At 60.2% G+C, this 25,982-nt stretch overlaps 1 protein-coding gene across 8 annotated transcripts in view; it reads right to left on the reverse strand.

The window, feature by feature from the left end:
• The window catches only part of HSPG2 (heparan sulfate proteoglycan 2), a 108,811-nt gene that overhangs the window by 10,791 nt on the left and 72,038 nt on the right, over nucleotides 1-25,982 (reverse strand). For 5 of the 8 annotated variants that reach the window (XM_088843384.1, XM_088843382.1, XM_088843392.1 and 2 more), the window contains 41 exons: nucleotides 24,574-24,701; nucleotides 24,363-24,449; nucleotides 23,240-23,298; nucleotides 22,881-23,048; nucleotides 22,613-22,723; nucleotides 20,546-20,646; nucleotides 20,275-20,455; nucleotides 19,296-19,421; nucleotides 18,979-19,131; nucleotides 18,757-18,899; nucleotides 18,344-18,479; nucleotides 18,101-18,249; nucleotides 17,741-17,891; nucleotides 16,850-17,019; nucleotides 16,608-16,749; nucleotides 16,025-16,176; nucleotides 15,737-15,872; nucleotides 15,487-15,638; nucleotides 14,343-14,478; nucleotides 14,048-14,199; nucleotides 13,196-13,334; nucleotides 12,950-13,101; nucleotides 12,232-12,367; nucleotides 11,962-12,113; nucleotides 11,627-11,765; nucleotides 10,875-11,026; nucleotides 10,505-10,652; nucleotides 9,346-9,497; nucleotides 8,636-8,777; nucleotides 8,165-8,316; nucleotides 7,652-7,793; nucleotides 7,424-7,564; nucleotides 6,976-7,110; nucleotides 6,541-6,722; nucleotides 5,858-6,053; nucleotides 5,439-5,618; nucleotides 4,864-5,124; nucleotides 2,977-3,181; nucleotides 2,372-2,469; nucleotides 1,356-1,622; nucleotides 186-295 (listed from right to left, as the gene is read on the reverse strand). In XM_088843384.1, the coding sequence (XP_088699510.1) occupies nucleotides 186-295; nucleotides 1,356-1,622; nucleotides 2,372-2,469; nucleotides 2,977-3,181; nucleotides 4,864-5,124; nucleotides 5,439-5,618; nucleotides 5,858-6,053; nucleotides 6,541-6,722; nucleotides 6,976-7,110; nucleotides 7,424-7,564; nucleotides 7,652-7,793; nucleotides 8,165-8,316; nucleotides 8,636-8,777; nucleotides 9,346-9,497; nucleotides 10,505-10,652; nucleotides 10,875-11,026; nucleotides 11,627-11,765; nucleotides 11,962-12,113; nucleotides 12,232-12,367; nucleotides 12,950-13,101; nucleotides 13,196-13,334; nucleotides 14,048-14,199; nucleotides 14,343-14,478; nucleotides 15,487-15,638; nucleotides 15,737-15,872; nucleotides 16,025-16,176; nucleotides 16,608-16,749; nucleotides 16,850-17,019; nucleotides 17,741-17,891; nucleotides 18,101-18,249; nucleotides 18,344-18,479; nucleotides 18,757-18,899; nucleotides 18,979-19,131; nucleotides 19,296-19,421; nucleotides 20,275-20,455; nucleotides 20,546-20,646; nucleotides 22,613-22,723; nucleotides 22,881-23,048; nucleotides 23,240-23,298; nucleotides 24,363-24,449; nucleotides 24,574-24,701 (6,114 nt within the window). The remainder of the gene's footprint in view (nucleotides 1-185; nucleotides 296-1,355; nucleotides 1,623-2,371; nucleotides 2,470-2,976; nucleotides 3,182-4,863; nucleotides 5,125-5,438; nucleotides 5,619-5,857; nucleotides 6,054-6,540; nucleotides 6,723-6,975; nucleotides 7,111-7,423; nucleotides 7,565-7,651; nucleotides 7,794-8,164; nucleotides 8,317-8,635; nucleotides 8,778-9,345; nucleotides 9,498-10,504; nucleotides 10,653-10,874; nucleotides 11,027-11,626; nucleotides 11,766-11,961; nucleotides 12,114-12,231; nucleotides 12,368-12,949; nucleotides 13,102-13,195; nucleotides 13,335-14,047; nucleotides 14,200-14,342; nucleotides 14,479-15,486; nucleotides 15,639-15,736; nucleotides 15,873-16,024; nucleotides 16,177-16,607; nucleotides 16,750-16,849; nucleotides 17,020-17,740; nucleotides 17,892-18,100; nucleotides 18,250-18,343; nucleotides 18,480-18,756; nucleotides 18,900-18,978; nucleotides 19,132-19,295; nucleotides 19,422-20,274; nucleotides 20,456-20,545; nucleotides 20,647-22,612; nucleotides 22,724-22,880; nucleotides 23,049-23,239; nucleotides 23,299-24,362; nucleotides 24,450-24,573; nucleotides 24,702-25,982) is intronic. The other 3 variants (XM_088843383.1, XM_088843390.1, XM_088843389.1) reach the window with 1 other exon arrangement.

Here is a 25,982-nt window from a genome sequence, read left to right on the forward strand (position 1 = left end):
CACAGTGACCCCTGGCCGCGGCCCGCACCTCCGCGGGCCTGCCTCCCACCCCGCGCCTGGGGCCCCCACCCGAAGACCCGGAGGGCGGACTCCGTGCCAAGCCTGGGGGTCCTGGGGACAGTGACACAGGGAAGACCTGGTCCCGGCCACTCAGACACACCCGACGGCCCCTGCCCAGCGGTTACCTTGCTCCAGGTGATTTCAGGAGCAGGGTAGCCAGAGACCATGCAAGGGAAGACCGCTGTAGAACCCGCGGGCACGCGGACCTCAGGGGGCGTTGAGACCTGGGGCAAGGCTGAGAGGAAGGAGGGAGACGCAGGCCGTCAGCCTGATGACGGCCACTGCCTGACTCGTTTAATCCTCACACCCTCCCTGAGAGGGAGGCGCTGTCTCCCTGTTTCACAGATGGGGAAGCTGTGGCTGGGAGGGAAAGCAGCCGTTCCCTCCTGGTTGCAACGATGGAACCCAGCAGAGCCAGGGCTCGGGGACATGTCCAGCTGATTCCACAGACTGAGCCTCAAAAACCCACCAGGCTGGAACATTGCGCAGCCCTCGGGGGACCTGAAAAGGGGGTACTAGGGCAGCGGGGGTAAGTTTGGGGGTGAGTCAGAGGGCCTGTGGTGAAAAGGAATAGCTTTTGAAGAACACACAGATTATATCTGCCTGGCATCATCTAAGCCCATGTTTCCCTTCTCTAAGCTTTTGTGCCATGCCACGTGGCATGTGAGATCTCAGTTCCCTGACCAGTGGACTGAACCCTCACGCCTGGTGGTAGAAGCATGAAGCCTTAACCACTGAGCCGCCGGGGACGTCTCAAGTTTGCTGTCTCACAGGTCTGCTTTGCCTGTGTGTTGTCTCTGCCATCAGTCCGGGCTGCAGGTCCCCCTCATAGAGCAGGCACTCCTGCAGGTGAGGACTGCGCGTCTGATTTTCTCCTGATGCCCCACGGCACAGGTTTCCCTGCAAGTTCCAGCTGCCCCAGAGGGCCACTCACGTCTATCCCCTGCTGCACCTGCTCGTTAGGAAAAGTGAAAGTCAAAGTCGTTCAGTCATGTCTGACTCTTTGCGACCCCATGGACTATATAGTCCCTGGAATTCTCCAGGCCAGAATCCTGGAGCGGGTAGCCTACCCCTTCTCCAGGGGATCTTCCCGACCCAGGAATCGAACCGGGGTCTCCTGCATTGCAGGTGGATTCTTTACCAACTGAGCTATCAGGGAAGCCCTGCTTGTTAGGAAACCCACTCCCTAAACACTCTGAGCAGAAACTCCCCGCAAGAGTGGGAGGAAGGAGGAGGGCAGGGCGGGCAGGGACGGCCGAGCACCCCGGGCGCCCCCAGCCCCCGCCGGCCCTCACCTTGCACGAGCAGCAGCACGTGGGACTGGGTGGTGCCCGCGGCGTTGGTGGCGGTGCAGCGGTACTGGCCTGCGTCGGCCAGCTCCACGTGGGCGATCCTGACAACGCCTCCGCTCTGCACGATGCCCGGCCGCAGGCGCCCGCCCACTTTGCTCCACGTCACCTGGGGCTTGGGGTCCCCCAGGGCCAGGCACTCGAACTCCACGGCGTGGCCGACCACCACGGACTGCACGGAGGTCCGGATGTTGATGAGTACGGACGGCAGAGCTGGGGAGGATGGCGCCAGGTGGGGTGAGGCCGGCTGGCTGAGGCGGGGCTCGGGGAGGCCGCAGACGCCCCCGGGACAGGTGGGCACTGCAGCCGAGGCCACCGTCACTTCGTCTGCCTTTCCTGCGCCCGCGGATTGGCACACTCACTGTAGACCTTTCGCTCCTTCACTTCCTCAGGGCGCATCCGCCGTCACTTTCACTGGTTTGTCTAAGCACCCACACACTCCGCGCATCTTCCTTCTCCCCCACTCCTTTGCAAGACTCATAAGCCCCCTTACTCTCTGCTAGCGAAAGTCGCTCTGTTGTGTCCGACTCTTTGCGACCCCCTGGACTATACAGTCCATGGGATTCTCCAGGCCAGAATACTGGAGTGGGTTGCCTTTCCCTTCTCCAGGGGGTCTTCCCAACCCAGGGATTGAACCCAGGTCTCCCACATTGCAGGCGGATTCTTTACCAGCTGAGCCACCAGGGGAGCCCAGATGCAAGCAAGATACAATCAAATAATTCTCTTTATTTGTACACATTCAAGGGGTTTCTTTGGAGAAGGAAATGGCAACCCACTCCAGTAATCTTGCTTGGAACATTCCATGGACAAAGGAGCCTGGTGGCTACAGTCCATGCGATTGCAAAGAGTCGGACATCAAAGAGTGACTGTCACTCACTCAAGGGGTTTCTTGGGGAATACAGCCCCTACGCCTTTCATCTCTGTCCCCTGCTCTTAGCGGAAGCCTGAAGCCACCCTCCTACCTTGGACAACCAACTGGGCACTGGCCTGGGCCTGTCCCCATGGTCCCTGGGCCTGGCACACATAGGTTCCTTGGCAATTCTGGTCCAAGTTCTGGATTCTGTGAAGAAACAAATAAGACATCAGTGAATAAAAACACTTGTTGAGAATATATGGCAACTGTGTAGGAGTTAAAAGCTGTCAGAGATCAGCACACGATGTAAATTTCTAGTCTCTCTAGAACCCTGGGAGGTAGGCAGGCAGGCAGGGTGAGTGTCACCACACCCATTTCACACTGAGACCTTCTGGTCTAGAGCTCAAGGTCACAGAGTTATCAGGCCGCAGAGCTGCAGTCTGGGCCACGTGTATATATCTGGCCCCAGAGCCTGTTCAACTCGCCTTGAACAACAATACAAACGTGGGCCACTGAGGACTGCAGGCCTTCCCTGTGCTGAGCGCTGTGTTAAGTGCTCTGGGGTCTCGCATAACCCACTGCACGACTGACAGCCCTGAGGCTCAGGGAGGTGAAGTGACTTCTCAAGGCCATCGTTTCACGCTCAGCCCTCCCTGGGCAGGGATTCTAACAGCCCCACCGTGTGCCTTGGCCTGGGGCGCTCACCCCACTCACCGGAGCACCCCATCATGCACACTGTGGCCGGGGGGCAGCGGACCCCCTTCCTTGACCCAGCGCAGCTGAGTGCCTGGGTCGCTGGGCACGACACAGTGGAACTCCACGCTGGCCCCTATGCTCTTGGTCTCCAGCTGAGGTGTGACCCGGACTGTGGGTGTGGATCCCTCTGGTGCGGGCGTGGCGGGGAGAGAGCCGGAGGGGCCTGCGGAGACAGGTACGAGGTTGTGAGTGTGTGTGTGTGTGTGTGTGTGAGAGAGAGTGATATCCCCGATGCTGCGCCAGGACCCAGGAACCCCCAACCTAACATTCAAAGGACCTTCTTCTCCCATTTGCCTCTCTGACCAGGGTAAAAAGACCTTTCACTGGCAGATTCATTCACCTGCTCACTTGTTTAGTCATTTAATCAACACATATAAGGGTCTGTAGGGACTTCCCTGATGGTCCAGTAATGAAGAATCCACCGCCCAAGGCAAGGGATGCAGGTTCAACCCCTGGTCAGGGAACCAAGGTTCCACGGGCCGTGGGACAGCTAAGCGTGATGACTACAGAGATGACCGCAGCTGCAGCGGAAGGCCCTGGGTGCTGCAGTCAAGGCCCAACGCAGCCAAACAAAGTCACGTGAAAGAAAAAGAGTCTGTGAGGCGCTGGCCTGCGCTGTCACACGCTCCTGGCCTTCGGGAGGGGTCGGTCTTGGAAAGATTCAGACATCTGAAGGAAGGACAGCAAAGGCTATTCTGACCCTAGTCTGAAACAGGACGGGGCTTCCCTGGTGGCACAGGGGATTGGAATCTGACTGCCAGTGCAGGGGAAAACAGGTTTGATCCCTGATCTAAAAAGACGCTACTTGCCACTAAGCAACTAAGCCCGTGCACCACCACTGCCGAAGCCTGTGCTCTGGAGCCCAGGAGCTGCGACTGCTCAGCCCGCAGGCCACAGCTACGGAAGCCCCTGTGCCCCAGAGCCCGTGTTCCACAACAGAGAAGTCACCGCACCACGAGAAAGAAGCCCCCACTCGCTGCAACTTGAGAAGGCCCTCGCAAAGCGGTGAAGGCCCGTCACAGCCAAAAATCAATCAATCAATAAGTGAATAAAAATTTACAGAAAATAGGAAGATCCCAGGTGAAGGCACCGACCTGTTCGGGCAGGTGAGTGGGTCGAATGCGCATTACCACCGTTTACCAAGCGCCCACTGCCTGCTGGGGCTCTACACATGTGTCTTTCCAAGTCAGCCTGTGTGCTAGCCTTGTCCCCTCCACTCGACAGGATGAGAACAATGAAGCTTGAGGTCCACTGACTTGGCCATGGTCGCACAACCATCAAGCGAAGGGGCTGCGGCATTGAACCCAGGACCCGGGCTCACTCTGGCCCGGGGCTCCCGAGGAGACCACGGAGATGCTGGATTCCCTGGAAACCTGCTGAGACCCCAGGCAGCCGGGGCTGGGTGCGGCCCCATCGCACACTCTTTGTGCTCACCGTCTGGCATTTACCCGGCCCGTTCTGGGTGCTGTGGTTGGACAAGCCCAGAGCCGCTAGGTCCGGATTTGGGCCCTGCCCTGATTGTCCAGTCTGGCAGGTGAGGCAGGCTGGGGTACTTATGTAAACGTAGCCTCCGGCAGTGTGAGCTCAATGTCCAGGAGCGGGGCGGGGGACACAGCGGTGAGAGCTACTGGCGCTGGGAACAGTGAGGCGGGTCTTTCTGGGGGAGGCAGGCCTGCCTTGGGCCTTGGGGAACAGGGGAAAGGCAGGAGTTCCCGCTAGAGTAGTCAAGGGGGGGTCTTTGTGCCCCAAGTGAGGCGCCAGCTGTGGGGTAAGTGAAGGGCTCAGACGAGTGCCTGGAGGAAACACGGACCCCCGTCTTGCCCAGCCTGAGCCATGGCAGCTCACCTCGGACGAGCAGCTGGGCAAAGGCCTCAGCCAAGCCCACCTTGTTGGTGACCTGGCAGCGGTAGCGGCCCGAGTCCTCGGGGGCCGCGGCCTCGAACAGCAGCAGCTCATTCCTGGTGGTGGCCCCCGCCGGGAGGTGGCCACCCACACGGCTCCACTGGAAGGTCAGCGGGGGCGTCCCGTGAGCCAGGCACTGCAGCTGCACGGCCTCCCCGGCTCGCACCGAGGTGTGCTCCGGGACGGTGGTGGCGTAGGGCGGGCCTGGGGTCGGGGGTGGGGGAGACGCAGAGGTCAGGGCGGCAGCTGGCGCTGGGCCCTGGCAACTGGCCAAAGGGACCGGCGAAGCCGAAGGATGCTGAGCCCCGAAGACTGGGGGTGAGGGAGGGCCAAGTCCCAGGCGGGGATGTGCGTGTCAGGGGAAGGCAGGCTCCCAGGCCCTGAGGGGCCTGCGACCCTCCAGATGGGGCTTGCGGGGTTCCATCCGGGGTGGAGCCTGGCTGGGGGGCGGTGGGGGGCGCTCAGACCTCCATGTGGTGCAGAGAAGGTTGCCTGGGGAGGGCGGGCCAGAGCCTTACTCTCTACGTGCAGGACGACGGTGGCCTCTGCGTGCCCGGCCGGGCTGGTGGCGTTGCAGATGTACTGGCCCGAGTCCTGCTGGGCCACCCGCGGGATGATGAGCGTGTTGCCTTCCAGCCGGTGCTGCCAGGGCAGCGGGGAGCGCAGCTTGGACCAGTGGATGGTGGGCTTGGGGCTGCCTGCAGAGTGGAGTGGCAGAGGTTGGTATAGGCTCTCCCCCAGGACTGGCTGGGGGGCGGCGTGGTCAGGAAAGGACCTGGGTGAGCTTGCTCCTTCATCGGGGCCACTAAGCAGGCCCCTCAGCCATCACCGGGTGACTGCCCCCTCCCTGGGCATGACACTGTCTTCGGGTCTCCAAAGATGTCTAAATTCCGGGCCCGTGGCTCCACCCGCCTCATGGGCCCACACCCGTCCACACCTGTGGCTGAACAGCGCAGGGTGGCCGTGTGTCCGGCTTCCACAGTCAGTTCGACTTCTTCCACCTGGACTTGGGGGGCCCCTGGGGCCACGGCACCTGTGTCTACAATCACTTCCACTCGCTTCTGTGCCGTGCCCAGTGCATTCTGAGCTAGGCAGACGTAGGTGCCCGCATCCGATGGTTTAGCTGATGAAATCTGGAAGAAGCAAGGGTCTTGGTTAGGGGGGCCCTGAGAGGGGACCTTGGTGGCAGCCCCTAGCGTTGGCTTGGTTTTAAACTCTTGCCTCTACTTGTTCGTCTGTTTTTAGCTTTCCTATCTGACTGGCTGCTTGAGAGCTCACACTCAAGGCATCCCACCAGTCCATGCATTTACTTGTCCGTCCAGTCACCCCACGCCTCTGTTCATCCATCCATATACCATCCACCCATCTACCCACCCACCCATCCATCCATCGACTCACCCCACCACCCATCCGTCAATCTCTTCCTTCCTCCTTCCCTTTGCCCCACTTTCCTTCTTTCTTCCTGACCGTCTTCCAGTCTACCCATCATCCACCTAACCCTCCCCTTCTCCATCAATTCATCACCCGTCTGGTGACCCACCACTCTCTCCTCCAAGTGTCTGCTCAAGGATGGGCTCCGACTGGGCCTTAGATCCAGAGATAAGACCTCCCTGGCCTCACCTGCAGCACCGTGTGGCTGTCCAGGAGCCCATGCGCCCGCTGCTCCAAGTGGGTGGGGGCACCGATCCGGGTCCAGCGAGCAGAAGAGCGGGGCTCCCCGGCACTGACACACTCCAGGGTGACGTCCTTCCCCAGCTTCACCCGCACAGGGCCCTCAGGGAGCACGGACACCGTAGGGGGCCCTGTCCAAAGGAATGACACCGCCGATGCACACGCGGGGCCCTGCTGGTCACGTGCGCTGTCACAGCCCCCTTGTCAGCAACTGCCAGTGGGTCCTGGTCTCCCCACTGAACCCACACACAGAGCAAGGCTCAGAGAGGGAGAACGCCCGAGAGAGAGGCGAGGGGCAGAGGCGGGAGTTAAGCCTGGAGGTTCAGAGCTCGGAATCAGGGCTGGAAACAGGACGGCAGAGCCCGTGGGGTCGAAGGCCCTCACCGTGCACGCTGAGGTTCACGACACTCTGGGCCACGCCGTAGGCATTGGAGGCCACGCAGCGGTAGGCACCGTGGTTGCTGGGCCGGGCGCCCACGATGGTGATGATGGAGCCGTTGGGACTGATGCGGACGTTGTCTGGCATCAGGGAGGGTACGGTCAGTGAGGGTGTCCTGCCTGGGAGCTGCCAGGAGGTGCACCAGTGCCCCGTGCCCCGACCCTTCCGGTCTGGGTGTATCCAGCTCACGAGGTCACAGATGGCCAATGAAGATGGAGACGCTTCTGGGTCCGGCCCTGTCCCCATCCACATCGGGACGCCCAGACCCCAGGGAGAAGGGCTTTACCCAGGGTCACACGGTGAGTTTGGTGCCAGGGTCACCTCCGCCCAGCCTCCAGTGGTGATTGTGCATTCGTACCCATCTCCAGTCGCCCTGCACCCGGTTCGGCTCACCCTCCAGCTCCTGGTTCCGAGTCTTCCACTCAAGGCTGATGGGGGCCGCCCCATCATGGACGAGGCACTTGAAGCTGGCATCTTGGCCCTGCTGCACGGTGCTGCTGGGCGGGTCGATGGAGATCACAGGGCTCCTAAGACCTGGGGGGCAGAGGGCTGGGCTGGGCAGGCTGTGTGGGTTCCAGGGTCTCCCCGCCTCCCCTGGCCCGTGGCGTCTGCCTCACTCACGGTAGGAGGACCCCGCGCTGGGTGGGACAGTGACAGTGAAGGAGGCTTCCTGCTCGGACCCTGAGCCGCCAACCACGCGGCACACGTATTCTCCGGAGTCAGACTGGGAGACGTGGTGGAGCCGTAGCCGGGAGCCGTGGGTCTGTCGGAATAAGGAGGGGTGGCCGTCATGCCAAAGCACTTGGGGCAGGGCAAACCCCCAAGCCCAGCCATGCCAGCGTGTAAGGAGTTCTCCCTTGGGTCTCAGGAGCTCAGAGCTCCAGCTGGGCGGAGAGGGTGGTTCAGAGACTCCTACAAGCCCAACATATCCTCTTTGTAGAGGGAGAAACTGGCTCAGGAGATGATTCAGCAGCAGAGCCAGGAGAAGAACCCAGGTCTCTTGACTCTCCGGCTGGTGACAACTTCTTGCACCAAAGTATTTGATCCCCTGGGGTCCCCAGGCAGGCCGGGGTTTGTACGGAGAAGGTCAGACCTGGCCCGCTCTGGATTCCTCCCCATCCAGGGCCCCCGTACCTGGTGCCGGGCGGGCAGGCTGTCCCCGCGCTTGTACCACGTGACCTGGGCATGGGCCTGCCCAGGGACCACACAGTTCAGATCGAGGGTCTGCCCTTCAGTCACGTGGGAGGAGGAGGCCTCGATGTGGATGGGCTGGGCGAGTCCTGGGGCTGTGGACACAATGGGCGGTGGGTGAGAAAGGCGAGGCTCCGGGGGTGCAGACAGACACCGAAGGCGAGGGCACCGAGGGCCAGCTGGTGCTCCTTGGAGGTGCGCTGGCCTGAGAGCAGCCGACATGGCTGAGTGCCATTCACTTAAGAAGAGTCTCGGTCCCCTGGGGGCCGGGATGCCAGATGAGACCTTGGTCCCCAGTGGTTGGGGACCTTCCTGGAGCCAAGGGCCAGAGCCCTGTGGGAGAGCAGGAGGAACAAGGCCAGGAAGGGGCCCCAAGCCTGCGCCCCAGCACCACCCGCGGCCCCTGTCGCTCACCAGGAATGGGACTTGGGCTGGAAGCCTCGATCGTGACCAGGATGGAAGCCTCCAGGGTGCCTGAGCTGCTGGACACTTGGCAGGAGTATTCACCAGAGTCGGCGGGGGACACGTGGTTCAGTCTCAGCAGGGGGCCGTGGACCTGGCCAGGTTGGGGAGAATGAACTCACTGGGGGGCGCTGGTGGCCAAGGCTTTCAGTTGCCCCAGCCCTCTGACACGCGTACCCCAGAACCGTCACGGGCCACTTTGGAGGCGGTCTCCTGCCAAAGGCGCCCCCTTCTGACATTAGACACTGCAGGGGATGTTTACTATTACATTTTTCCTGGCAGGGGAAAGCAGTGTCGTGAGTAAGAATGGCCTTTGCTGTTTCTGTTTTTGTTTGTTTGTTTTTTAAATTGTTGGCTGTACTCTGCAGCATGTTGGATCTTAGTTCCCCAGCCAGGGATTGAACCCATTCCCCCTGCACTGGAGTCTTAACCACTGGGGAAGTCCAAGAGGTGTCCTTCCCTAATTCATTCCAAGGTGCTGGGCAGCCCTCAGTATGACGGGTTTAACCCAACCATGTCCAGCTTGCCCTTGACCCCCTGACTCTCAGTGATCTTCTGCCATTTTTCCTGAAGCCTTGAATGTGCTGGGGCCACTTTCCCTCCTGGGCAGGGGACAGAGTGGGGAGGGAGTGCCCGTACCCTGCTTTCTCCAGACTCCATACCTGGTGCCGAGCAGGAAGGCTGCCTCCACGCCTGTGCCAGGTGACCTGGGCGTGGGCCTGGCCGGGCACCACGCATTTCAGATCCAGGGTCTGCCCTTCGGCCACGTGGGAGGAGGAGGTCTCGATGCGGATGGGTGGGGCTCCGCCCGGGGCTGGCCCACAGGAAGAAGTCAGAGAGCTGCGGCTCCGTACACCCTCAGCCCCTGCCCCTGGGTGCCCAGGTGTTCAGACCAGAGGCTATGGGACGACAGTCCTGACCTCCCCTCCCGTTCCCCTGAGGCCTGGAGCAGCTGGGTTAGCCAGAGGCACAGAGGCGCCTCATTCTCTAGATGACGGCCCACCATCTCCTGAGCTCGCAGTGTCGCTGGCGGCCGGCGCTCAGGGCCGGGGCCCTCCACACGGATCACTAATGTTTCCCGGACTTGCACAGTATGTGGCTAAGAACCCAGACTCTGGGGCCACACTGCCTGAGTTCAAAACCCAGCCCTGCCATTTATCAGTTGTGGAACCTTTGAAAAGCTATTTAAAAAGAAAAGCTAAACTAAACAAAACGAACAAACAAACAAAAAACCTTTCCATGCGTCAGTTTCCCCATGTGTAAAACAGAGAGCCATCATACCAACCTCAGAAGTCTGCTGTGAGGGTGAGATGAGTTCCTCTGTGTAAATACACCAGGGCCCACCACCAAGTAAGCGTGTGCCTCGTTCACTACTTAGCAGCTCGGGTGCTGTTATCACGAACCTTCTAACAGCCACGTGCTGCCTGTGCTGTTAATTCCTTTCCATTTTCCTTTTTAAGTGAGTCAGTGAAGATGAGCCTTAAATGCACAGCCCCATTAGAGGCAATGATTTCCGCACACTTATGAAAGGTCTGATGTGTTGCTGTTTTTGCCTAGTATGCCACCATCGATATAAAAGATGTTTATCAGGGCACCGCTTAAAATCACCCTTTCTGACCCCGGAGGCTCAGGCTGCAGCCTTTTAAGGAACTTGCGCCATTGTTGCAAGGGCTCTCCCAGCCCCATTTACAGATGCGGAAAGGGACACAAGCCAGACTCTCGGCTCCGCGTTCTCGGGCCCCTGGGGGCGAAACCCATTCAGCCTGGCCCCCAACCTCGGTCCCTCCTCTAGGCTCCCAGCCCCTCTGTAGGGATCCTCACCAGGGATGACAATGGTGCCAGAGCCAGAAGCTTCAATGGTGACCAGGACGGAGGCCTCCAGGGGCCCAGAGCCGAGAGCCACACGGCACACGTACTCGCCCGAGTCGGCCGGGGACACCCGGTGCAGCCGCAGCCGTGAGCCGTGGGTCTGAGGGGGATGGCGCGGGAGAGAAGCAGAAGTGAGGCGGTGCAGAGAATCAGCCCTTGGAGGCTGGGGCCCGGGGTTCAGCCTCTGACCCAGGCAGGCCCTGAGTCCCACGGGGGCTCCCAGGTCTCCTTCCCGGGCAGGGCCTGAGGGACAGGCCCCAAGCCGGGGGCCCCACACCCAGCAGCCCTCCTGCTAGGTCCTGCCCCCCTCTTGCTCCCCCACCTGGTGCTGAGCCGGGAGGCTGCCTCCACGCCTATGCCACGTGACCTGTGCGTGGGTCTGGCCAGGGACCACGCAGTTCAGATCCAGGGTCTGCCCTTCGGCCACGTGCGAAGACGATGACTCGATCCTGATGGGCATGGTCCCGCCAGGGCCTGGGGTCACAGAGACAGAGAGCCGGGGCTTTGTTCCTAAGTCATGTTTGGGAGCCTCGATTGTAGAAACTCCCACTGCCCCCTAGACAGGAATGCTAGCGAACGCTTATTGCGCACTTGCAGGAGGCCGGGCGCTCTTCTAAGTGCTTTCTGTGCGTGATTAACTCATGTCAGCCTTACAAAATCCACCCACTTCCTGCAGTGATGGGAATGTTTATCATCCACACTGTCTGATGGTGGTAGCGGCTACCAGCTAGCACAGCTCTTGCGCACTTGGTTATTGAAACATGAAGGTGTGTATTCAGAATTTTAACTAGTTTAAATGACCAAGCATGGCTACGGTACTGTAGGGGACAGCTCTCTGAGGCTGGAATGACCCACATCCCCGCTTCACTGACGAGGGTGCTGAAGCCGAGCAGGGAGTCTCTCCCTCAAGGTCCTCAGTGGCACTGGCAGGACGTGAACCCAGGCCTCTATCTGGCGAGCCCTCGTCCCGGCCCACCACCTCGTCTGAGTGCCCCGACTACAGAGCCCTTCCTCCCCAGGAAACACGGGTCCCAGCATCTCCCAATCCCTTCCTGGGTCATTCACTGGACTCACCAGAGGGGCCAGCAGACCCAGGGGAGACCGAGAGCACGATGGAGGCCTCCAGGGCATCAATGTTGTTGTTGGCCCGGCACACATACTCGCCTGAATCCGCCACGGACATCTGGTGCAGCCTTAGGTGGGAGCCGTGGGCCTGGGGGTGCAGAGACAGAGGGGGTTGAGGGGCTGCGGGGTCACCAGCTGGCTCAGGCCTCCTCCATCAGACCGGCTGAGGTCACCCTCTGTCTTGCCTCAGGCAGGAGGAAGGGCCACCAGCTAATGCTTCGGGCCGTTTGCCCTGGGGGCTGACCCCCGAGCTGCCCACCCCACGGCCGGGCTCTGCTCCGTACCTGGTGTCGAGCGGGAAGGCTGCCCCCACGCTTGTACCACGTGATGGTGGCCTGGGGCTGCCCAGCAACCACGCAGGTCAGGTCCAGGGTCTGCCCTTCGACCACCGTGGGGGACGAGGACTCAATCCTGATCGGCGGGGAGACGCTGGGCACTGGGGACCGAGGGGAACGGACCACGCAGCCGGAGTCAGACGGCAGTGACCAGTGCCAGGACCTCACTGCCTCCCCCAGCACCCACTCGCCTGACCCCCTGCCCTCAGGAGTGCTCACCGTGGGAGGAGTCACTGCCCTGGATGGTGACGATGAGTGAGGTCTCCTGGGAGCCGGCACCGTTACTGACGTGACACACGTACTCCCCCGAGTCCGCGGGTGTCACCTCGGGGATCCGAAGCCTGGAGCCCACGATCTAAGGCGGAGCAGGTGTCAGTGAGCTGTGGGGCAGCCCCTCCATCTCTCCCAGACTCCGGCAGCCTTGCTGCCTTGATGGGTGGGGAGGTGGGGGCCTGCCCCAACCCTGGTCTCCTTCCGAACTCTGTCAGCGGCCTTCCTGAGCTTCTGGGCTGGGAGCACGGTGCCTCCAGCCTTCGCACTGTTTCTCAGCCGTCACCCCTCCAACAAGCCCGCCGAGGCCCTCCGTGGGGACTTCTACTACAGGGCTGTCACACGGCACACCTGCCGTGTCTGTTAGTCTTTGAGCTACCAGGGGCATGCCTGGTCTCATTCCCTTAGGATTCTTGGTGGCAGGAGTGGGACGTGGCCTGGAGCAGGTTCTCAGGGAAGGGCCTGGACTGAGCGAATCACATGTTCTGTGCTGGACCCACGGAGGTCAGTGGGACTTCTCTCCGTGTCCCCAGCACTGGCCCAGGGCCCCTCCGGCAAGAACGCTCGGTGTGTGCTGAACGACTGAACGAGCACAGAGGGGGCTCTGTGGAGCTCCTCCTGATTCCCGTGGGGGCGGCCACGCCCCCCTAGCTCGCTGGTTCCATACCTGGTGCCGGCTGGGGAGGCTGCCTCCGCGCTTGTACCAGGTGATGGTATGGGGGGCTTGGCTGGCCACCAGGCAGTTGAGGTCCAGGGTGCGCCCGTTGGCCAGGGAGTCAGAAGAGGACTCGATGCGGACAGGGTACACCACGTTCTGGTCTGGGAGTAGGGAGAGAGGGGAGTCAGGGTGTGGGAGCCAGCGAGGGTGGAGCGGCCCCTCCCAGCCCGTTTGCGGTGACCCTGAGACACTCACAGCGGGTGGGGCTGCGGCGCTGCTGGATGGTGACGAGGACTGAGGCTTCCTGGGTGCCTGAGCCACTGACCACGCGGCACACGTACTCCCCGGAGTCCGCTGGTGTCATCTGGGGCAGCCGCAGCCTGGAGCCGTGCACCTAGGAGGCCGGGTGGGTTCAGAGCTGCGCTTGGGGCTCACCGTTCAGGCTCCCTTCCCTGGCCACCCCTCTCCCAGCCTGATAGAGCCTGAGGGAAGCTCTTCCGGGGAGAACCAGCATTCAGGACACTTCAGCTCCTTTGACGGGGTTTTGGGACTGGGTCTAGTGGGAGGAAGTAGAGGACCAGCATTTGTGGATGTCCGATGGAGCAGGTGGATTCCCTAATAGTTCAGTTGGTAAAGAATCTGCCTGCAATGCAGGAGACTCCAGTTCGATTCCTGGGTCGGGAAGATCTGCTGGAGAAGGGATAGGCTACCCACTGCAGTATTCTTGGGCTTCCCTTGTGGCTCAGCTGGTAAAGAACCTGCCTGCAATGCACGAGACCTGGGTTTGATCCCTGGGTTGAGAAGATCCCCTGGAGAAGGGAAAGGCTACCCACTCCAGTATTCTGGCCTGGAGAATTATATGGACTGTAAAGTCCATAGGGTTGCAAAGAGTTGGACACGACAGAGCAACTTTCACTTTCACTTTCACTATGGAGCAGGTAAGCTAGGCAGTGTGAGCCCATTTAACAGATGAGGACACTGAGGCTCGGGGAAGTCAAAGGACTGGCCAGGCAAGATGGCAGAGCAATATCTGAACTCAAAGCTCCTCACTCCGCAGTCTCGAGGGTTCTTCAGGCCTCCCTTCCCCCTTAGCTCCCCACTTCCTACCTGGTGCCGGGCAGGAAGGCTGCCCCCACGCTTGTGCCATGTGACCTGGGCGTGGGGCTGCCCAGAAACCAGGCAGTTCAGATCCAGGGTCTGTCCTTCAGCCACATGTGAGGAGGATGACTCAATCCGGACCGGGGGGGTGACCCCCAGCGCTGGGGACAGAGGGCAGAGAGTGAATCCCCAGCTGGGAGGAGGCGGGTAGGGGAGTGTGTGAGTGGAGGTAGGGTCTGCTGGTCTCTGGGGTCCCGCCTTTGCTGGAGTGGGAAGCCTCCCTGCCGAACCCCACACCACTCACCAGGCACAGAATCTGCAGGCTCAATGCTGACCAGGACAGTGGACTCCAGGGGCACTGAACCGCCCACCACTCGGCACACGTACTCGCCCGAATCGGCCGGAGACACCTGGTAGAGTCTCAGCAAGGAGCCGTGGGTCTGGCCAGAATGGAGGTGGGGTCAGAGGGGGCCCTCTCAGGACCCTCGCACTGATCACCTGCAGCCCTGCCTCACTCTGAGCCTGAGAACTGACTGTTAACTCCACCCTGCTCAGAGGTGGAGAAGTGGCTGTCTCATCCCAGGACCGAGCAGTGGCTGTCTCATCCCAGGACCGAGAAGTGGCTGTCTCATCCCAGGACCGAGCAGTGGCTGTCTCACCCCTGACCATGGTCAGGAGAAGCCACGGGAACTGAACAAACACTAACACCACACTCTATCAACTTTTGGACACATTTAAAAAAAAAAAAGGATGGAGCTGGTAACATGCATATTACTTCTGCTTTATCATTATTTTGGGCACCATGTGGCCTATGGAATCCCAGCTCTCCGACCAAGGACCAAAACCAGGCCCTTGGCAGTGAAAACACAGAGTCTTAACCTGGACAGCCAGGGAATTCCCTAGACACACTTTTAAATGCCTCTGAAATCAATATGCATCTTATAGCGAATTATAATTACAAACGGCAGGGTTTGTTTTTTTTTTGCCTCAGAGATACATAAAATAACAGTGTATCTTGCAATCAGTGGCATCCTAAATTCTATAAAATATGTCAATACTAATAGCTAATGACATCACACTAGGAACAGCTCATAGCACTTTCAGTGAGCCAGAACTCTGAGCACTTTGCATGTAAATTACTTCACTTCATCATTAAGATAATTCTGTCAGGTTGGTACGATCGTTACCGTTTTACAGATGCTGAAAATACGCTACAGAGAGATTAAGTGATTCTCCCAAACGAGTAGGTAGTGGAAGCGGCAGTCACACTCACACCTGGGCTGACCGGTCAGAGCGTCTGGGTTCTGACCATCGCATCACACACCTGTGCAGAGGGCTCCAGGGCCTCTCCATCTCAGAGGAGCCTCCCGCTCTCCCACCCCGACCTCCACTCGCCAGGGGCCTCCCTCCCATCCCCTTCTCGGCCTGTCCATCCTCCAGTCCCGTACCTGGTGCCGGGCGGGCAGGCTGCCCCCACGCTTGTGCCACGTGACCTGGGCGTGGGCCTGCCCGGGGACCACACAGTTCAGATCCAGGGTCTGCCCCTCGGCCACATGGGAGGAGGAGGGCTCAATGCGGACAGGCTGGGTGCCACCAGGAGCTGGGGGAGGAGACGGTCACTCGGTCAGCCCAGTCCTCTGTGGTGGCCCCGGCCTTTCCCCCTTTCCCTCCAAGCCCAGGCCAGCCGGCCCCACTCACGGTAGGCGAAGTTGGCACCCTGGGTCTTGGTGACCGTGACTGTGATGGAGGCCTCCACGCCGTTGTTGGCCCTGCAGACATACTCGCCTGCATCCGCTGGGGAGGCCTGGAAGACGTACAAGCGGGAGCCACGCACCTGGACAGGCACGGGCAGGGGTGTGAGCAGTGGGCTTCCCGGAGCCCAGCAGGCACCCCGCACCCTGTTCTTCTGAGCTCAGCTCCCTCTGCGCCCTGTGGTCTGCCGCGTAGCCCTGGCCGGCCCCCTCCCACCTTTCTGCTCCCGGGTACCTGGTGCCGGGCTGGGAGGGTGCCCCCACGTTTGTACCACGTGACCGGGGCATGGGGCTGGCCCGCCACCACGCAGTTCAGGTCCAGGGTCTGCCCCTCGGCCACCGTGGGGGACGAGGACTCGATCCTGACGGGCAGGACGGGTCCCGGGGCTGCGGGGAGAGGGGGCGGGTCATAGATGCCTCCCAGGAGAGACGGCCAGAACCGTCCACGCTGGAGCCGGCTTGGCCTGGTGGGTTTCGAGTTAGAGACCTCCTGGGCTTGAGGTCCTCAGCGGAGCAGCCTTGGGGAGGGGGCTGGGGCAGGAGCCCAGGCTTGCTGAGGGGCGTGAGGAAGAGGGAGGGGGGGATGAGGCTGGGAGAGAGGAAGAGAGGTAGTGGCAGGAGTGCGCGTGAGTGGGCCAGATGGGACAGTGATGCAAAGATGGCAGGTTACTCGGGAACGCGGAGGCCGCCTGGGCTGGGCCCTGTAGCCAGTCCCGGCGTGGGCCTCCCAGCCCCGATCTCCACGTCAGCAACAGGAGTCACGAGCCCTCGGGAAGGCCCTCGGGCCCCCACCAGCCTGTCGCTGACTGTCCACTCACCGGGGATGGTGCCGGCGTCGGAGGCCTCGATGGAGACCAGGACGGAAGTCTCGAGGGGCCCAGAGCCCAGGACCACGCGGCACACGTACTCTCCGGAGTCGGCTGGGGACACCTGGTGCAGCCGTAGCAGCGAGCCGTGGATCTGAACGCAACCAGGGAGGGTCAGCAGGGGGCTGGAGCCACTCTGCCCAGCCCCTCCTGCAGGCTGGCCCTGGGCAGTGGGAGGTGGTGGGCTGCTTCACCTGGTGCCGGGTCGGCAGGCTGCCCCCGCGCTTGTACCACGTGACCTGGGCGTGGGCCTGCCCGGGGACCACGCAGTTCAGATCCAGCGTCTGTCCTTCAGCCACGCGAGAGGAGGAGGGCTCGATGCGGATGGGCTGGGTGCTGCCTGGAGCTGGGGCTCCACCGGGAGCTGGGGCGCAGAGGAGCTGGTCAGCAGCCAGGGCTCCTGAGCTACCCCCCCCGCCCGCCACCCTGCAGCCCTGGGGTCTGACCAGGCCTGAGCTCGGGAGGATGGATGGGAGGCCTGGGGGCTGGGACCACATTTTTCTGCCTCAGCAGGGGCAGCTAGACCCTTCTTTCCCCTCTCTGACCTTCAACCTACCGTTCCAGGCCCATCTGCCTGCCCACCTAGACCTTGACCCGTGAAGAGCTGCTCTGGCTCGCAGGGAACCAGAGTCCTTTAGCACCCTGGGGTGGGGCGGGCCAAAGGATGCCGACAGTCACTCCACAGCCCTTTTCTTCAGATGTGTGCTGCACACTCGCAGTACGCTAGGGGATGACGTCCTCATTTCACATGTGAGGACACTGAGGCCCCCAGAGGTACAATAACCAGTCCGAGGCTGGTTGAACCAGGACTGCTGGGGCTTGAACCCAGGTCAGCCTGACTCCCAGCTCAGAGCTCAACCCTGACTCTGCTGCTTCCTGACGAATTCCGGAAACAGTACCCTCCCCTTGGGGGTCTCTGTAAGTCAGGTCAACCTGTGCCCACCCTCAGACCCCTCATCTCTCCTGCGGGGAAGGAGGGGATCGGAGCCTGCCGGGAGTGCCTCTTCCTGTCTGGATGGCACTGAAGAGACCCCGGGGCACCATCCTCGGGAACACAGGGGAGGTCGGAGGGCTGCAACCCTCACCTGGGGTATAGCCGGGGCCCGGATGGCGGCTGTGGAGGACAGAGATGATGATGGAGGCCTCCTTGGGGCCCGAATCGTTCTCCACTCGGCACACGTATTCTCCAGAATCGGTTGGTGATACCTGGGGCAGACGCAGCCGGGAGCCAAGCACCTGAACCAGGTAAGGACAGAGGTTTGCGAGGATGGGAGGGGGCTCTGGTCACCACGCCCGCTGCACCTGGCTCCACCCAGGACTGCCCCACAAAGGGGGCTGCAGAAAGAGGGAAACACGGGTGGACCCTGCTCGTGCAGAGTGCCTCCGGGGGCGTGAAGGACCACCCCCCAGGGGTCTCCTGCCACGGGGCCCAGGGACCCTCGTACCTGGGCGTGGGGAGGCAGGCTGCCTCCTCGCTTGTACCACGTGATCTGGCTGTGGGCCAGCCCTGCCACCACGCAGTTGAGGTCCAGGGTCTGGCCTTCGGTCACAGAAGGTGAGGAGGACTCAATCCTGACCGGTGGGGTGGTGGCACCTAAGATGGGAGGCGGGGTGGTGGGGGAGTGAGGCGACCTCGAGGGAGCCCCGGCTGGCCCTCCGACTCCTCCAAGCCCGTGCAGGCCCCGCACCTGGAAGGACGACCACTTGAATCCGGGCCTGGGCGGTGCCCGCGGGGCTGGTGGCCACACAGAGGTAGAAGCCGGCGTCGGCGGCCGTGATGGCAGGGATGAGCAGCGTGGCAATATCTGTGCGCTCTGCGCGGGCCTGCCACACAGGGAGAAGGGGTCAAAGGCAGCCTGGCAAGGGCTGGCCAGGGAGGGCAGGCAGAGGGGTATAGGCCAGCTCAGAGCCGGGATCGTCGCCCCGGGTGGTCATCCAGGCAGCAAAGCAGGAGGCTGACAGCTGCCCTCTGCCAGGACGCCCAGAGTGGAAAGTTTGAGCAGGGCGCCCTCTTGGAAGTGGAGGGAAGTGGAGGAGGAGAGGAGAGGGGCCAAGGGCAGGTGCTGGGGCTCGGCCGAGCCGGCCGGGCAAGTGCCCTCACCTGTGGCGGGAGGCTGCCGCCTTCCTTCCTCCAGCTGATGGTGGCACTGGGCACCCCCGCGGCCCTGCAGTACAGCCTGACAGTGCGGCCCTCGTGTACCTGGGTCCTCTCTGGGCTCACCTGGACCCTGGGCCCGCTGCCCCCTGCAGACGGAGCCCTGTGAGAACACCTCCCCCGGGCTGCCAGGCCCCCCGCCCTCCCCACTCAGCCCGGTCCTCTCACCATGCACATGGAGCACGGCCCTGGCCACGTGCTGCCCGGTGCTGCTGTGGGCACGGCACAGGTACTGGCCTTGATCTGAGGCCTCGACGGCCGGCAGGCGCAGGGTGCCACGATGCACCTGGGCTTTCTGAGGGAGCTGACCACCAGGGCCCCCTGACGGCGGGGAGGCAGGGTCAGTACCCACTGGGATGGGCATTGCCGGGCCCCCCCTGCCATGCACCGAGAGCTTGAGGTCCACCTCCTAGAGTCCCGCCCCCCAGCACCCCCCCACATCCAGGAGAGCCAGGCTCTGACAGCTGTTCCCACCACAGCCTCACCTGTCCACTCGAGAGTGGGCACAGGATGCCCAGTGGCACTGCAGCGGAACTCAGCCATCTGGCCCGGCTGCACTGTGAGCTGCGGTGGGTGGATGGAGACCACGGGGGCGGACGGGGTGGCCGAGGCTGAGGAGCGAGGAGAAACAGCCTGTGTGGCCAGGGAGGGGAGGGACCCCCACCAACAGCCTCCTTGCTGCTCCCTTTGCTTCCACTCCAGCCCTTCGTGGCCATTTGTCCACACAGCAGGCAGAGGGAGTCTCTAAATTGTCAGTCAGTGGGCGGGATTTCCCTGGCGGTCCAGAGGTTAGGACTCTGCACTTTCACTGCTGAGGCTGTGGGTTTGATCCCCGGTCAGGGAGCTAAGATCCCACAAGCTGCACACGCCACCAAAAATAAAAGATGTCAATGGGATCTTGTTACTTGCCCACTGATGGTGTGTTCGTGGCTTTCAGAACAAAAACATCTGAATTCCCTGCTGTGCCCACATCATCAAGTTCCTCCCCCGCCCTCCCACGCTGGCCTCATCTTCCCTCAGACAGCACGCTCCTACCTCAGGGCCCTTGCACACGCTGCTTCCGCTGCCAGCTCTTGCAGGGCTGAACACCTTCTCTTCCCTTCAGGCCTCAGCTGAGATGTCACTTCCTCCAGGGGGCCCTCCCTGACCACCCCATGTAGAAGAGCTCTCACCTCAGCCCACCTCAAGCCTCACTCTCCTTTCACTCCACTCCCGTCCCAGCACCGGTGTGAGTTTGCTGTTTGTCCTCTGTTTCCAGGCTCAGCGTCTCCCCACAGAACACGGAGGGCGGGAGGGCAGAGACACTGCTTGTCTAACCCCCCACCCCCATTTCTTCCGAGTCTAGGACCTGCCGTATTCCAGGTCAGAAGCTGTCAGCTGAATGGAGAGAACACTCGCTGGCCCTGGAGAGTGTGGAGGAAGGGGCAGGGCCGGGTGGGTCAGGCATGGACGTGAGCAGTGTACCTTGCACGTGCAGCGTGGCTGTGCCCTGGTCCATGGCAAACATGTTGGAGCCGGTGCACACGTAGGTGCCCGCATCACTGGGCTGCACGTTGCGAATGGTCAGGATACCGTTGAAATCCATGGCTCGGCCTGGCAGCTTCCCATTATGCAGGCGGGTCCACACCAGGGTATAAGCCGGAGACTGCAGGTGGGGGAGGCCGGGGAGATGGGCGTGGGGCTCAGAGACCCCAGGAGACAGACCCTCGCCAATGCCCCTCCCCGCCCTGCCCACCTTGCTCTTGGCCGTGCAGATGAAGGTGACGTCGGCTCCGGGGCGCACGCTCTGGCTGCGCTGCTCCTCCACTGTGACCGTGATGGGCTTGCCGGGAGCCTCTGTGGGGGCGGGAGTTTCCCCGGGGAGCTGGGTGCTGGCCAGGCCCCTGTCCTGGGTCCACTTTGCCTCTCTCTCTCTCCATCACCCCAGTCTGGCTTAGCTTCCATTCCACTCCCTGACACCTCCCTCCCTCCTCCTGGCTCAAACCCATCATCTTCTTTCTCCCCCGCGGGCACCGAGCACCCATCAGGCTGTGGCCAGAGAACATCACACCGTGATCCCCTTGGCTCCGGTTCACCATCACAGACCACAGACGAGCTCTTAACAATTCGCACTTCACCCCAGCGTGGCTCCTCTGTCTGGTGTGGGTTTCTATCCTCCTAAACAACCATTTCACACCTCCTCCCGACTTCGCCACCCTCCAGAGTCCTCCTTCCACTTCTGTGGCTTCAACTAAACTTCTGGAGAGAACTGAAATGCCTAGTCAGGAATTTCCCACGATCTCCAATCTCCCCACCTCTGTCCTCCCTGGTCCCTGAAGGGCGAGGCTTCTCCCCACCTCCAGCCCACCCTCCACTCCCCTTCCTGAGTGCTGGAGCCCCTCCTGAGGACCCCCTCCCCCAGCCGTGCCCTCTCTGGCTCCTTCCCCATGGGATCATCCCACTCCACAGACAAATGTGTTCTAGAATTTCCCATATCTGAAAATGACCCCGACCCCGCACGCACCCCCCACCCCAGCTCCCACCCTACTTCTTGCCCTCAGTTCAAAAGCAAGACTTGACAGTCGTCTGCACTGACTGTCCCCCCATCCATTCTTCACCCGACTCCAATCCGGTTTCTCCCCCTTCTCTCCACTGTAAACCGCTCCTGTCAAAGCATCAACTCTGAGGGTTATTTCTCTGCCTGGCACTGACCTCCTGGGAGCTTCTGGCAAGGGGGCCACTCTCTCTAGGAAGCCTTTTCCCCCCTGACTTCCAGCCACTCCCTCCCCCAGCCTCCTGTCTGTGGGCTGTGCCCACTTGCTGTCTCCTCTATCTGACAAGCTCAATTTGGGGCTCCCTGGGGCTCTGTCCTGGGTGACTTCATCCTGCCCCACTCCTGTACCCACAGTTCCCAAATTCATTTCTCTGGCCAGCGTCTCTTTCCTGAGCTCCAGATTCACAGCTTCAAAATGCCCACCTCATGTAGACACTTCAGTGTTTCCCCAAACATCTCAAACTTTTAGCAGGGCTAAAACCAAACTTGTGGTTCCCTGGATCCTGCTGGTGGCAGGGGTTGCCGGGGTCCCATGCACACGCCCTGGCCCGGCCACTTCTGCACCCGTCTGCCTGAATTCTGCAGCAGCTGTGTTTCTCTGCAGGAGGGTTTTCTTAGGCCATTGTGCCTGCCCGCAGGGTGGGACAGAATGCAGCAGCCTCTGCTCCTGGAAGAGGCCCCAGCCAGTGCCTGATGGGAGCTGGTGCACACACACCCCAGCTCCCTTGGCCCTGGGGCAGCGGGTGGGTGCTGGGGCACGGTGGGGGACTCCAAGGAGCTTGCTTTGCTCTGGAGTTCCCCGGTGCTGCTCCAGCTGTGTTCAGCAACACCTGCTCTCAGGGGTAACGTGCTCAGCGATGACACGCGCTCTACTGGGTGCCTTCTCTTCTCGGTTTCATTTCCCAAACAGACTACATGCGCACAAATCTTTGTCTCAGTCTCTGCTTTTGGGGCAGCCCGAATGAAGACACTCTGTCGTTGGAGGCTCTCTCATCTTGGTAAGTGGAACCCTGTGTGCCCAGCTGCTGGGATCCAGGCCTCTGGGCATCTTCCTGGACCTTTCTCTCTCTGGGAATCAAGTCCTGCCAGTTCTGCCTATATCAGTTCTACCATCTTGACGCCATCATCTCTTCCCATCTTTCTGGCCAGTGTACTCATCCAGGAAACCACTGTCCCCCTCTGGCAGAGGAATGTACCAGCGGCCTGGGTCTGCAGTGTGCAGCCCGGCCCAGGACAGGTAGTGCTGGGGACAGGGGATGAGGAACTCACCAGTGACCAGCAGCTCTGCCCGGCTGGTGTTGGCATGATGGTGATTCCGACAGGTGCAGATGTAGACTCCAGCATCCGAGGGCTGGACGCTGGGGAAGTGCAGCTCCGAGCCTGGTGGCAAGGAGCGGGGCGGGGGCTCATCAGCGAAGTTGCAACCCTTTACCGACCCAGTCTTGCGTGCGGGTCCCTACAGGCTCTCAGTAGGGTAGGGGCAGGCCTGTGTCTCCCCTTCCACCAGGGTGGCCAAGGGGCCTGGGGCCACGCGTACCTTGATGTCGCTGCTGGGTGCTGCTGGGCAAGGGCCGCCCATCTTCACGAGACCAGTAGAAGTAGTGGGGTGGGCTCCCACTGACCTGGCACCGCAGGGAGTGGGGGCCACCTTGGGGCACTATGCTCCGAGTTGGATGGACCTGCACCACCAGCGGGGCTTGGTCTGCTGGGAGAGGGACAGGGGAGGCCACTCAGGCAGGAGGCCCCCGGCAGGCACCACTGTCTCAAATCTCCCTGCCCTCCCAAAGACTGGCACGTCCAGCCCTCCACCCTGCTCCCCAGACCTAGTATCTCTCAGACTCCCCGGGTCCCCGGCCTTGTCCATCACCTTTGACCTAAGACCTCAGTCCCACTTACCCTGCGGCAGGCACCGCCCCCCTGGCACATTGGGATTACCCACGTATCCCGGGGCACACCTGTAAGGAGGGACAAGGACAATCTGAGTCAGGCCCCAGGGGACCCAGTTCCTCCTGGCGGACTTGGGGAGCCAGCTCTCTGCCCACTACAGGGTGAGGAGGCTCAGACCTCAGGAAGGATTTTCAGAGACCAAAAAGGCCCCAGCGCAGAGCCTCTGTGAGCTGAGAAAGCGGAGTGGGGCGGTTGGCGGGGGAGGTCAGCAGGTTGGATTCAGGGAAATATTCATTCATCAAACATTTCCGTCCACGGGGTCACAAAGAGTCGGACACGACTAAGCGACTGACACACACACACACACACTAAGCAAGGTTATGGATGCACAACAGCAAACATGGTAGGATCCTTGCTCTTAAGGAACCACAGAAATGAGAGTGAGGGGCATGTGTGGCAGCTGGTGGGGCATGGTGGGACAGGGGCACTCGTCCAGCCCTAAGAATCAGGATGCTTCCCAGAGGACGAGACTCCTGAGCTGTTCTACTCCCTTGGAGCAGGCTCTACTCAGCAGAGAACTTATCCCCATTTGTAACTATTTATTTGTAGGATTACCCACTGTCTTGTCTCCCATTACAGGCAGTAGACTCTGTAAGGGTTGGGACTGAATCTGTTTTGCTCATCACTTCGTTTCCAACACGTTTCTACACTGCATGGCACACAGTAGAGTCTCAATAAAAATGTGCTGAACAATGGAATAAAGCTGCACCTTTAAGGCCAAACAGGAGTTAGCCAGGATGGGGGCGGGGTGGGGGGTTGGTATGTGGATGGAGAATGATCCATGAAGAGCAAAAACAGCACATCTAAAGAACTGAACACGAAGAAGTCAAGAAGGGAAGCCCAGCTGGAATATAGAGTTAGGTGTCAGAAGTGGGATGAGCCAGGTGAATGATAAAGCTACTACCTAAGGAGCTTGGGCTGGTTCCATGGGCACTGGGGAATCTTGGCAGGGTTTTGGGCAGGGGAGGGACGTGACCCTGGTAGGGACCTTTCTGAGCAACATCATCCAGGACTCTCACCTAGGAGGTTACCTCATGCCCCGCTCCCTGCATCCCTCCTATAGCAAACTTACTGCTCACAGTACTGGCCAGTGTAGCCAGGTTCACAGGCTGTGCAGCGGTACCCTCCAGCTCCCAGGCTTTCACAGGTGCGGGAGAACCTGGGGTAGGAGGCAAAGCTCAGGCTCTGGAACACCCACCCCCGTCCTCTGTTCCCTCCATTTTTGCCCCCAAAAGTCAGTGCAATGCCCTCCACTCCCTTGGGCCTTGAGCAAGGGTACCCACATGTTCTCCGGGTTGGTCAGCGGGCAGGCACAGGGCTGGCAGTCCTCGGGTGTTCCGGCCGTGGCATCTCCGAAGTAGCCAGGGGCACACTGCTCACAGAACTCCCCGGCGGCATTGTGTTGGCATTGCTGCAAGGTGCAAGGATGTCAGCCACTTGCTATTTGGCAAAATTTACCCCAAATCATATGACTTGGTAATCCCTTAATCTGGAAATTCCACATTCCTGAGCTTATCTTAAAGAAATAGTCAGGGAGGGGCTCAATGAATTCACTACAGGATGTTCCATTCATCTCAGCGGTGTTTTTAAAAGCACAATGCTGGAAACAGACCAAGAAAAGAAGAACTGAGAAAATTGAAAAAGGAAATTCCATCCAAAAAGCTATCAAAACAGGTATTGATTGCATTCCTTACATTTTCCTATCTAAATACCTGCAATATCACAGGAAAGTACCCACTTGGGTGTATGGGAGCAGAGTTTTGGAAATAAGCACTTAATTGTAAAAAATGTGTGTGCGTTTTGTGTTTTCCTCCAAAGAGATCTATTTTTTTTTAAATTAATGTAGCATAATCTTCATTTGATATTTAGTTGGTGGTTCTGTCGACCACCTCGTCCTTGACCACGTTATCCTGGAGGGCTAGACATATCAGTTCAGTCGCTCAGTCGTGTCCGACTCTCCGCGACCCCATGAATCACAACGCGCCAGGCCTCCCTGTCCATCACCAACTCCCGGAGTTCACTCAAACTCATGTCCACAGAGTCGGTGATGCCATCCAGCCATCTCATTCTCCGTCGTCCCCTTCTCCTCCCGCCCCCAACCTTTCCCAGCATCAGAGTCTTTTCCAGTGAGTCAACTCGTCGCATAAGGTGGCCAAAGTATTGCAGTTTCAGCTTCAGCATCAGTCCTTCCAATGAACACCCAGGATTGATCTCCTTTAGAATGGACTGGTTGGATCCCTTGTAGTACAAGGGACTCTCAAGAGTCTTCTCCAACACCACAGTTCAAAAGCATCAATTCTTCGGCGATCAGCTTTCTTCACAGTCCAACTCTCACATCCATACATGACCACGGGAAAAACCATAGCCTTGACTAGACAGACCTTGGTTGGCAAAGTAATGTCTCTGCTTTTTAATATGCTATCTAGGTTGGTCATAACTTTCCTTCCAAGGAGTAAACGTCTTTTAATTTCATGGCTGCAATCAGCATCTGCACTGATTTTGGAGCCCCAAAAAATAAAGTCTGACACTGTTTCCACTGTTTTCCCATCTATTTCCCATGAAGTGATGGGACCAGATGCCATGATCTTCGTTTTCTGAATGTTGAGCTTCAAGCCAACCTTTTCACTCTCCTCTTTCACTTTCATCAAGAGGCTTTTGAGTTCCTCTTCACTTTCTGCCTTAAGGGTGGTGT

This window comes from Moschus berezovskii, chromosome 2 (assembly GCF_049115385.1).
Source record: "Moschus berezovskii isolate FMDL1 chromosome 2, NW_MosBer_1.0, whole genome shotgun sequence".
In the NCBI taxonomy this organism is placed as follows: domain Eukaryota; kingdom Metazoa; phylum Chordata; class Mammalia; order Artiodactyla; family Moschidae; genus Moschus; species Moschus berezovskii.